Below are 12,660 nucleotides of genomic sequence, written 5' to 3'. Positions count from 1 at the left end.
TATATGTTATCAGTAATAATTCTTTTTTAAGTTAGAGAAAACTAATCACTAATTTTAGTGGAATCAAGAATGTCTAGTAGTATAAGTGACCCAATTTCATAGCAGCACACAAGAAGCCTTCTATTCCCTCTTCCATATGCATGTGCTAGATAATGGGGCTCTTCTTTCAGGGACTTGGTAGTGTTTAAATGCTTGAAGATGTGTTCCACACTAGTAATGAGGCCAAGATGGCATAACGCAGCACAGGATCGTTACATACAACAGTGACAGTGGTTGTAGCTCTGTGGATCTAAAACTTCCAAGAATACGTAGCCCTGGGATCAGAGCATTGCTAGGATGCTGGCGTGTCCATGTGAAGGACCCAAATCATTTATGGGAAGTTTAGAAGGTCAACCCACCATGGAGGGCATGTTAATTATGTTCATCCCATAAGATACAAAACTGAGAGAACGAGAGAGGCACAGAGGGGAAACTAATTAATGTTCCATTTATTTTAGTATAAAGAACAGAACTTGCTGCTGGAGTAGCTCAAAGCTCAAGAGATTCAGTACTTCAGCAGGGTTCCTGTATCCCAGTTTATAAAGCTTGGCAGTTGCCAGCAAGCAAATCTGATGTGAAAATTTCCAGGTTTATTTGTGACTATTAAAATGGGAACATATGAATTGCTAAATTTCAAAGCAAATCCAAATGAAACAAAAATCATAAAATCAACTTACCACCCTTTTTTATTTTGTCTTTGTGTCTTTAGCCACGTTGTAGTGATCCAGGTGCCATTTCAGCAACAGCAACATAGCTACACACTTGTGTACCACCTTTCATACCATGCATCCCCAGGTGCTTTGCGATGCAGATAGAAGTGAGGTTTCAAAACCAGGCCCTGCTAATCAAGCACCCTTGGACTAAATTTTCTTCAGAGCTGTACTTCTCAGTAAAAAATAAATAACATATGAATAACTATAGCTGAATTCCCTATTGATATACAATCTGGTAATTTTTAAAACTTGAATATATCTTTTATATGTTTTATATAACATTCGCATTTTAAGTGACTTTAGCATTGTATTTTGACAACACCCATCCTCAATCATAAAACTGCTAAAGGGATTCAGCGATATAATGAGTTAACCTGTAGAATATGGAATTCTTAATCTAATAGCATTTCCCTGCATAAGACATTTTTAATAGGTACCATTTCTGCAGTTCATTAACCTAATTTTCTAGTAGGCATCCATTAAAATAGAGCCTCTTTAGGCTTATTTGACCAAATTTTGACATTAATTTTATAGTACAATTTGGTTGACTTGTTCAAGAAATTTAAATGAGAAATTGTGTTGAATACAAATAAGACTTATTTAGACATTACTTGGTTCATGGGGGATGAAAAGCAATTATGATGCTAATTTTAACCTCCTTTTTGTTATTGAGTACTGAAATTCAATGCTTCCATCCTAACATGATGGAAGCATTGAGGCTTCGCCCTCTGACCACCTCTGAATAGAAAACTTAACTGGAAAGTTAAAGCATAAAATAAAAACGACCTGTAATTATGCACGCAGTACTATTGCTTATGCCCTGTTTCCTTTTTCTCCTCCTTTTTTCTCCTGATATGTATCTTCTTAAAAGTGCCAATAAATGGTAAGTTCCCCGATTCGCCCCATGGAAGAGTTGTGGAGGGAGTGGGAGTGTGTGTCTTACTGGTAGATTCTGACGAAGCCAGCTGGTGCTGCTCTGTGCTGGCCTGCATGTTTGCCTCTGTAGAACATTCCATGTGTGATGTGTTGGTCCACAACATTTTGTCAAGCTTTCTGATACCAGAGCATGCAAAGTGATTCATCAAAACATTATCCCCACCAGGTTCCCTTTTATTTTTCCACTCTTCTTTGATTTCATGTATTAAGTCCACATTTCCATTGCTGGCTTTATAAGCCACACCATTTTGTGCACTTTTATTTTGCTCACGGAACATTTGTGCAGAGTTTATTTATGTCATCATACAAACTACTGAACTAACGTTTCAAAGAATACAAGACTGGTTTTGCACCAGGTCTTGATGAAGTTTCAGGCTGAAACTTTAACAGACTTTAGCACTGGAAGGCTAAAGGGCTCTTCTCAATTAGCTTTGTGAAAGCAATATATCGTTTGGACTGCTTTGTAAAAGAAAGATTTCTGCGCATTCCTATGAGTATTGCCAACCCCATTTAAATTTCTAAACATTTAACTTTTCTTTTTTGCTGAGCCATCATAGGGAATTTTACAGCCCTAGGTGAGGGGATGCCAGGAGCCAGCTTCTTAGCATTCTCAGTGATGCCGACCTAGCTCCCTGGCTCTGCCTCATTTTCTCCCTGGCCTTCTTTTCCTAGATGAAACCCACACGATGGCCAGCGATACCAGCAGCCTGGTGCAGTCCCATACTTACAAGAAGCGGGAGCCGGCCGACGTGCCCTATCAGACCGGGCAGCTCCACCCCGCCATCCGGGTGGCAGACCTCCTTCAGCACATCACACAGATGAAGTGTGCCGAGGGCTACGGCTTCAAGGAGGAATACGAGGTGAGCACCAGCTCTGTGCCAGGGCTTTCCCCTTCCTTCTTGGACTCCATGCCAGATACTATGCTCCCAACTCAATCGGAAAGCCAAAGGAACTCCCCAGCCCTGAGAAATGCCAGAAAGAGATAAAGTACGGTTGTCCCTCCGTATTCTAGGGGTTGGTTCCAGGACACCAGCATGTGTCCAGGTCCCGGAGTGAGCCCTGTGGAGCCTGAGAATCCACCAGTATTCTAGGGGGTTGGCTCCAGGACACCAGCATGTGTCCAGGTCCCGGAGTGAGCCCTGTGGAACCTGAGAATCCACAAAGCCAGTCCTCCAGATCCATGGGTTTTGCATCCCAAGGATATTATATATATTCTTTTCAACCCGCATTTGATTGAATATGCAGATGCAGAACCCTAGGATTATCCAGGCCGACTGTATTTTATCCGTGGATCCACTTTCGTCTGGTAGTAAAACTTACTACCAAGTTCACATGCATTACATGGAAAAAGGAAGAATGCTTTGCCTTTTACCTTATTCTGCACAAATATACAATGAAAACAAATTTACCAGGGTCTCTTCCCCTCCCCATCCTGTTTTTTTCTCTTTTTTTCTTCTTCCCTTGGTCAGAATTAAGTTTTAGTTCCTGTCTCCCTCCCCATTCTTGATCACCTTCCTTGACTTTTCCTGTAATTATGATATTAAATCCTAATGATTTTGTAGTCATTATCTCAGGAAGAAACTGTCCACTTAAAGCAATTATAGACCAACCAACAATGTCATGTGGTGGAGATCAGACAGCAGTACAGGGACTGGCTATTGTCATGGCAGTGACAGCTGTTACTGTCCAGCCAGCCCAGAGAGCATGCCACTGTCTTGGGCTCTTGTGTGGGCAGCTGTCAGGGACATTTCTGGGAACGATGATATTCTCCAAATATATAAAATATAGGGCTTACCCCTTTCACACCCTATGCCATTAGTTAATTCTGTTGGAAGGTCATTCGAGAACTGAAGAGGATTAATTGATCGAAGAAGTCTAATTCAAAGAAGCATACCATCCCTTGAGTGGGTGGTGTGGGGCGCAGGAAGCAGACAGGAAAGTTGGATTGCTTTTTTATGTTATTAAAATCAGTCCGCCGTCATTGATGAAGATAAAGTAGCAGGCTTACTCAGAGTAAAAATAGGATTATGGAGACAGGTGATTTTTGTAAACCTTAGAATGTGGTTCTGGTCTCATATTCACCGAACTAGCTCAGAGTTGGGAAACATCTTGTCTGGAATGAGAGGATTTTTGAAATCTGTTTCTACCACCTGGATAGTCTGTGAGTTTCAAACTCTGTTTCTTCTCTTCTTGTGGGCACACTCACATCACTTCATTTAATGTCCCAGCTACTGCAATGTCTTGAGTTTAGCTCTCTTTCCAAGCTTGATCATCAAAGATTCATTACAGCAGTCAAAGCAACACATGGTACCACTGTTGGCGGAGCCAGTGCTACACTTCTTTTAGGAATAAAGCTTTGGTCCAAAGCAGACATAGACACACTTCGCTCTGCTAACATGTGCATCCTGGTGTATTGCTAATGACCTCAGTTCAGAAGACTGTGAAACCAAAGAATCCCATGCAGACCACGCCCCAGAGTTTCGTTGACGTCCAGAAAATATTTTCGTTTGAAGTTCTGCATTTTAGCAACCCTGAAATTCCTAGATTCCTCTTTAGCAATTCAGTGTGTAAATTCAGTGAAATTGACTGCCTTTGCATATTACCTCATGCACTTTTAAAGTCTAGCTTAGGAATTAATCGGATTAAGAGTAAGACTTCCAAAAGCCTAATATCATGTGAAAGACAAAATTAGGTTATTGAGAAAATATAAGCCTAATGAATTAGGGATGATGTCTAAGTTCTATCCAATATTCTGAATGCTGCAGATATTGCTGAAATGTTTATTAAAAATGTTAATGTCAAAGCGATTAGTTTTAGGCTCAAATAACAATTCATGAAATAACCTGAGCCCGATTTTTCATGAGCTGTTTAGAAATACCGACTTCCTATAACATGCCATAGACAATGCATATTTCATGAGCTGTTTAGAAATACCGCCTTCCTATAACATGCTATAGACAATGCATATTTGAAAGATGTAGACAATGTTTCCCATTCAGATCTTCGAATAAATATGATTTATAAGTATAAACCGAAATATTGTATACTAATTTTAACCGTATTATGACTGACAACTAATTTAGTTGCCAAAATAAAATGTTGTATTCATTAACTACTTTGCAGAAAACTTTTTCTCATTTTAACTATTCCGTGATCAGAGAGGACTGCTAAAAAGTGAATACTTTTAAACCCTAAAGCCATTGTTAATTTAAGAAAAAAGAAGGAAAGGAAATAATGAACGAAACACAGATACTAGAGATAAAATCAGGAACAAATGGGAGGGAGCTATTGGGAGGAGTATGAAACGAGCAGCTCCGTTAGAAATAACCCCGTCACTGAGTGCTGTGCCCCTCGTGCCGCCCTCCTGGAGGGATGCTGACGTTGTCGTCTAGTGGGGCGGATGACAGGGAAGTGAGGAGTGGTGATGGTGGGCAGGTGTGCCTGTGCCATGGCTGCAGGGAGAAGGGGACGCCCCTAAGAAGCGTGTGTCGTGGAATGACATGCTCTGATCTTGATGGAGGCACCACCAGGCTTCCGGGAACTGGTAGTGAAGTGGAAGGTCCCAGACTGCAGGTCCTCATTTGTTCCACTTTCTCTAACCCCAGGGAGGTGTTACTCTCATGAGAATCTGGAAAATCCTTAAACAGTTATTTTTTTGAAATTCATTTAGTGTTAAGACCTCTAACAAAACAGACCTCTTTCCATCATGCTGTAAAGTCTGCATCCTTTTCATTAACACATGCCCAGAGTCAGGAGTGCTAACTGGTGTAGTGGGAGTCTCTGTGCTACTCGGAGAGGCCATCCCACCCAACAGATACTGAGAGGTTGTGGTTTGGAACACAGGCTCTGGCACCACACTGCCTGCATTCAAACTCAGCTCTGCTGCTTAGCTGTGTGACCTGGGCAAGTTATCTAACCTCTCTGGGCCTCAGTTTCCAAATCTATAAATAAAATAATTATGATATCAATCTCAAAAGGTTGTTGTGAGGAGTAAATCATTTTAATGTAGGTGCTAGAATTATATTTGGCATATAGTAAGTGTTCATTTGAAGTGTTAGCTAGTAGAAGAAAAAAAATACTAACGTATAATAAGATCCAAGAGCAGAAGTTCATACCATGTTCTTTATAGGGAAACTTTGTTATACTGAGGTTTCAGTAAAACTCTCATCTCTTGTGCATAGCAGTCTGAGGATAGAGTGAGCCACATGTTATGGACAGGGGTTATACTTTTGCTTCATCTCCAGGGCTGGATAATTTTCTTACCATGTACCATATATCATCAAAAATTCCCGTTAACAAGTAACTTACAAACAGATAGACTAGACTCTATGGATTAAGAGTTTAAGAACTGAGAAAATAAATTTTAAAAAATATATACTGTCATGTATTATTGCTGTAATAGTATTTCCATATCTAAGTTGGAGAGTCCTGAGGAATACTATAACTCTAGACTGCATAATCCTCCTGACAAGTTATTGGTTGCTGCATTGGTGTCTTTGGCAAGGTAGGATTTGGGGAAGAGTTCAATTTTACCAATCATATGCTGCACGTGGCGCCAGGGGTACAGAGGAGAGATGCTTCTCCCTGTCCCTGATGGGGAGGCTGACAGGGCAGGAGAAGGCAGCTGGGTAAAGACTGCAGTTTGTCCAGTCAAACCCTGCACCCTCTAAGAGAGATGCCCAAGCATACTCTGAAGGCCAGTGGGGTCACCTGAGCCAGCCAAGAGCAAGGATGACTTCTCTCCTGGAAGATGAGTGGGAGTTGACCAGGAGAAGGTAAAAGAGGGTAGCAGTCCAGGTAGACCCAAAAGCAGGAGAATGGGGTTCTCTGGGGAAATGGCAGAAGAGCTATATGCCTGAGTCCCAGGAGGGCTGCTCTGTGGGATGAGGGGGATCAGGGCTCCCATCACCAAAAGCACCTCCTGTGTCACACTGAGAGGTTTGGACGCCATCATAGAAGCAGTAAAAGAGAAGAAAGACTCAAATAGCCTGAGTCTCATTCGTGTGCTTGGATGGAGAGCATTTAGTCCGAACAGCTCAGTTTTAAAATATTATTTGTATGAGGCATACAGGCAATTGCTTAAAAGGTAGTACCCCAAAAAAGTGAAGGAGAAAGGGAATGTGTGTTTTCTTTAAAAGTTCCTGGTGTTCTATCTGTATTCAAAAATCCTGTGGAATGCTTGGCTTCAAGACTTGTTGAAGCAGGGAATTACTTCAGTACTGAAGCATCTTTGGGGATAAATCTAAAGAATGGCTCTGGTAGTTGCTGTGACTCTGTGGAATCATCACATCGGCCTTTCTGGTCTTCTTCAATCTGTGTGTATCAGGAAACGCCAGTCATGTACGTTGTAAAATATTTTTGAAGTAGTGATGTTCTCTCTGCTGAACAGGTTTCAACCAATTCTTCTTTATTGTTTTCAAGACAGTGGTGTCTCAAAATTGGCCTAAACACAGAAGGATTCATTACTGATCAAGCAGCGGACAGATGTGTGTCCAAACAAGAGCAGACCATGCGGTGGGGATGAGATGGAGCAGAGCTCAGTGCAGATTTTTTATTTGATTTTGTTCTAACAAGATCGTCATATGGCACCTCTCACCAGGGAGATGCAATAATTTGATTCAAAAGAAACTCAGACATGAATCACAATAAAGAAGTAAACATGATGAATTGAACAGAAAATGGCATGTTGTCAACAGAGAGTGGTCTTTCTCCTCCAGAGAAAGACGGAGCGGAAAGGGCAAGCTTGTTTATGTTGCTGTGAGAGAATAGCTGCCTGCTTCCTCTGACAAGCAAAGGGCAGTCTGTGCTAAGTAAGCCCCTGGGGGAAACCTATGGGCTTCCCAGAAAAGTAGAAGAGAGAGCGCTTCAATCACGGGGGATAGACAGGTCAGACTCAGCCACCCTGCCCCACGCAGACTTCTGGGCCTTTCTCAGCTGGAGTTGAACAGGGACATTTGCCATGACTGCAGCTGTGCCCTGAACCCTCACACCCAGCCCTAGACAGGGGTGTGCTGCACCCTTGTAAGTGGCTTGATACCACGTCAGGTCCAACGTCGTGGTGATCCTGTGCGAGTGGGGAGTGAGTTCCTCCCCCTCTGTAGTCCCCAAAGAACCTTTGATGGCTTGATATTTTTTTATGCCTCAATTTTTGAACTGATTCTAAGTCCCTTTGGAGATCCAGGCAGAAAAACAACCCTAAGTAGGAAAACGGCCAAGTTATTCTGAAAGAATATGTTTTGCTATAACTGTAAAATTAAGATAAAGAAAGGACGTAGTTGAAGCCTACTTCCAGAGAGGATGTCCTGGAAAACGCAGATGGTACTGTTTTATTAGCTAATAGTGTCACTCTGGGGCGCAAAAAATTGTTTCCAATTACTAGAGCTGAAATGAAACGTATCAAAGGCCAAAGTAACTCTTTCCATCCTATTCTTAAAAAAAAAAAAAAGTGTTTGTGCGTGTATGTATCTAAATATATTTAGAAAAGCATTATCTTTATCCTACCTACTTTTTGTTTGTTTGTTTGTTTTGTTTTTGAGACAGTGTCTTGCTCTGTCACCCAGACTGAGGTGCAGTTGTACAATCTCAGCTTACTGCAGCCTCTACCTCTAGATTAAAGCAATACTCAAGCCTCAGCCTTCTGAAAGCTGGGGCTACAGGCTCGCATGACCACGCCCGGCTAATTTTTGTATTTTTAGTAGAGGTGGGTTTTTGCCATGTTAGCCAGGCTGGTCTCAAACTCCTGACCTCAAGTAATCTGCCTTCCTCAGCCTCCCAAAATGCTAGGGTTACAGGCATAAGCCACTGTGCTCGGCCCCACATACTTTTCTTATATTATGCCTCTCTCCTGGGCACAATCACTGGTGATTAATTTTGTAGTTGAACGTGAAGGTTGTTTTTTAGCTCAGTTTAAACTGGGGAATTGAAAACATTATGCCAGAATCTTCAGAATTAGGTGCAACCTATGAAGTTTTCTGAGCAACCTGTATTTTCTTTAAACACGTCTGTCTCCTTGTAGCTCCCTTTAGGTCTTTTTTAAACATAAGAGTTGTATATCCCCCCCACCTCTTGTCCTTCCCCCATTTTCTAAGTAAAACAGCTGACTTTGTTAAATGCAAGCTCAGTGTTTTATTTGCTGCCTTTGTCTATATTTGACAAAGCTGTGGCAACTTAAGAAAAAATTATTATTAAAATGTCTCACCTGCCCTCTAAAATCTTGCTTTTTTTTTTTTTTTTTTTTTTTTTTGAGACTGAGTCTTGCTCTTTGGCCCAGGCTGGAGTGCGGTGGTGCCATCTCAGTTCACTGCAACCTCCGCCTCCTGGGTTCAAGCGATTTTCCCAACTCAACCTCCCAGGTAGCTGGAGCTACAGGCACACGCCACCACACCTGGCTAATGTTGTCCCTTTAGTAAAATTTTTCACCATGTTGGCCAGGCTGGTCTCTAACTCCTGACCTCTAGGTGATCCACCCATCTCAGCCTCCCAAAGTGTTGGGATCACAGGCATGAGCCACCATGTCTAGCCCAAAATCTCACTCTTATTTACTTGCCTCCTACCTCAGTGAAGCCAGCTGTTCTTGTCTGACCCGAGGCTGGGTCATTTGTAAAGAAAAAAAGGTTCTGCAAGCTGGGAAGGAGAGAAGCATGGCACTGCCCTGGTGAGGGCCTTGTGCTAAGTCAAAGAGGAAGTGGACACGTGCAGTGAGAGAGGACCAAACAGGAGGAGAATTGCTTTTTTTTTGTTTTGTTTTGTTTAAGAGACAGGGTCTCACTCTGTTGCCTAGGCTGGAGTGTAGTAGTATAATCATAGCCTACTACAGCCTTGACCTCCTCAGCTCAAGAAATCCTCCCACTCAGCCTCCTGAGTAGCTGGGACTACAGGTACGCACCAGCAAGCCCAGCTAACTTTTTTATTTTTTTGTAGAGACAGGGTCTCAGTGTGTTGCTGAGTCTGGTCTTGAACTCCTGGACTCAAGTGATCCTCCCACCTCAGCCCCCCAAAGCACTGGAGCTACAGGCATGAACCACCTCACCCGGAATTGCTCTATAACAACCTGCTCTTGTGGTAACTAAGCCAGTTTTGCCAGAGCACAACTCCCTTGTGAGCATGAGGATGGCACCAACCCATTCATGAGGGATCTACTCCCCTGATCCAAACACCTCCCACTGGGCCCCGTCTCCCAACACTGCCACACCAGGGACCAGATTTCAACATGATTTGTTGGGGACAAGCAAACCATATTCAAACCGTAGCACCAGCATATCCTACAAAAAGCACTCCTGGAAAGCCACCGCTCTCTGCAGAGATCGCAGTTCTGACTCCCTCCCTTCAGACGCCCTTCCATGGGAAAGGCCTTGAGTTGGGGAGGACAAGCCCTGGAAGTTGGAGACCAGCCCAGCAGCAGGGTGTGAGAGGAGGGCACCCTGGGAACCTGGGCTCCCCCTTGTTGGGAGTTGGTCGGCAGAGGGATAATTGCACACACTTCTAGACGTCTTTTCAGAATGGTGCACAGCAGCCCCTTTGCTGGCTTTATGCACAAAGAAGCAGGGGCAGGTGGAATCAAAGGCACTTTGTGCTACTCAGCTGACAGAACATTGCCTGTGCACAGCTGGTTCATAGATTCTGTGTGCAGTCCAGAGGGGGAGGCGCCCCTTCCCTCACCTCCAGCCCACACACTTTTCAGATGTGCTTTTCAGTTCCTGCTTCGTATTCTGAGGGACCAGCTGAGTCAATCAATTGGCACAATCAGTGCAGGTTGTTTTCTGTCCCACAGGATACAAAACAAACAAAACAAAACCATTGAAGACTAAGGATGGGGAACTGGGGGTGGGGAGGCACTGGCAGCCACTGTAAATGCATTAAGAATCACACAGCTGCGTCTCCCATGGCTGAAGCAGCCAAGTGATTTTTGACGTTCTTTTTTCCTTTAGTTATTATGGTGCTGGTAAGCCAGGTCCATAAGAAAATGATAAACACTTCTCTCTGAAATTTTGAGATGGCTTCAAGCTATTTGGGCAAGTAAGGTATATGTGTTTATGGGTACTTTCTTAGTGCATGAAAGTTTCTGCATATTTTTTAAAAATGCAGTAGAGAGAGTTGGTTTTGATATGAATATTTGGTTTATTTTTTTCTAAAGTACCAATAGAAGAGTGAGTTTTATGTGTTGTCTGCTCCACTCAGTGTGCTGCTTTCGGAGCCTCTTTCATGTTAGCTAATTTTTTGTACAGTTTTCTTTTGCCCTTGCCTCTGATGACATCATATACAGGCTCAAACTTCAGAACATTAGATTAAAAATTGTTATTTCCTACAACTGTCCATGCTCCCACTAATGATAATTCATGGCAGTCGACATTTTTCAATTTGTGTGAAGCACTTCTAGGCAACTGTCTGGTTTCCATTTTGAAGCTGGTTATTAGAATTTTCTTTAACCTGAAAGAAGTTAAGCAATTTTCCCACTTGTTAACATGCTTTTAGTGTCAGATGCCATTAGCCACAAGTGCCTTCTCGGAGGACCTGGCCCAGAAGGGATAGTGAACGTGCTTGTGTGCAAGCATCTGCGGACCTTATGTGTGTCTGGTACTGGTCCTGCTTTTGATTAGTTTGATGCTGTCATCACCCACTAACATGGTCAAAGTAGATTTTTCATGGTTGCCATTGCCCTTGCCTCTCCCTGATCTCCACACCAGCAGGCTCAAGTCCCAACTGTTCTCTCTCCTCCCCATTTTCAGTGGCTCCCCTCTCTTCCCTGCCCTAGGGCCTGCCCTGATCACTTGTCTGTACCATTGAAAGAGTCCCCTGACTTATCTCCCTACCTAGTCTTTCCCATTCAAATCTGTTCTGGACTCTGCAACCAGTTTTCTTTGTAAGACATAGATGTTATCATGTTTGACTGATGCTCAAGACTATGCCATGGATTCTTTCCAAAAATAAGAACCTCAGCATAGCATGTTCAGCCCTCTGTGCCACGACCTCACCCTGTGTTTCAGGCTTTCACTGTAATGCAGGTGCTTCCCACCATGCAGGCTTTGCTCTGCTTCTGCTCATGTACTCACCACCTTGCCATTCTCCAGGCCTCCAGGGCTCACGCTGCAGGTTGTGGCCTCTGCCTGGCGTGACTTCAGCTCCTCCTTCACTTGCCACATCCATTCAGACACAGCTCACATGTGACTGCCCCCAGGCTGTCCCTGATCCCAACGAGAAACAACCATTCCCCCCATAGTCTCACAGCTCTGTGTTTGAATACTATAGTAAGCAGTATAGTAACTGATAATACAGTAGGCAGTATATTAATTGATTTATTCAGTACGTATTTGACAAACAATACTGAATATGTGCTGAATGGATTTCTATGTAGTTATACTTTGTAATTCATATTTGATGAATTGATTTCTGCATATTTAAACACACACACCTGTGCCTGGGGAAACGATAGAGATGAGTATAGAACAATTACAAAATACAAGCTCAGGATGTTACAAATCGTCATACAGGATGAAGTGGGCTAGCGGTGTCCAGTCAGAAAAACTGTACTGACCAACTTAAACCTGATCAATGCTGATCACCTAAAAATGGAAAGCATAGATATATTCCATTTGGTCATTTTAGTTATTGAAAGCCAACCTATGTTTAAAAATTTGGGGATAGACTTTTTTTTTCAAGATAAGAGTCTCACTCTGCTGCCCAGGATGGAATGCAGTGGTACAGTCTGGGTTCACTGCAACCTCCATCTGCCAGGTACAAGAGATTCTCCCCCCTCAGCCTCCTGAGTAGCTGGGACTACAGGCATGCACCACCACACCGGGCTATAATTTTTGTAGTTTTAGTAGAGACAGGGTTTCCCCATGTTGTCCAGACTGGTCTCGAACTCCTGACCTCAGGTGATCCACCTGCCTAGGGCTGCCAAAGTGCTGGGATTACAGGTGTGAGCCACCACTCCCAGCTGAGGATAGGCATTTTTAATACATGTTTACTTTAC

The 12,660-nt window shown here is 43.1% G+C and overlaps 1 protein-coding gene across 3 annotated transcripts in view; it reads left to right on the top strand.

Moving 5' to 3' along the window:
• Positions 1–12,660, top strand: part of PTPRM (protein tyrosine phosphatase receptor type M) — an 848,823-nt gene that overhangs the window by 690,577 nt on the left and 145,586 nt on the right. For 2 of the 3 annotated variants that reach the window (XM_030925937.1, XM_030925936.1), the window contains one exon: positions 2,361–2,548. In XM_030925937.1, coding sequence (XP_030781797.1) covers positions 2,361–2,548 — 188 coding nt within the window. Of the gene's footprint in view, positions 1–1,623; positions 1,636–2,360; positions 2,549–12,660 lie in introns of all 3 variants that reach the window. The other variant, XM_030925938.1, reaches the window with a different exon arrangement.

Source organism: Rhinopithecus roxellana, chromosome 21 (genome assembly GCF_007565055.1).
Source record: "Rhinopithecus roxellana isolate Shanxi Qingling chromosome 21, ASM756505v1, whole genome shotgun sequence".
NCBI lineage: Eukaryota > Metazoa > Chordata > Mammalia > Primates > Cercopithecidae > Rhinopithecus > Rhinopithecus roxellana.
This window is presented reverse-complemented; position numbering and strand designations above follow the sequence as displayed.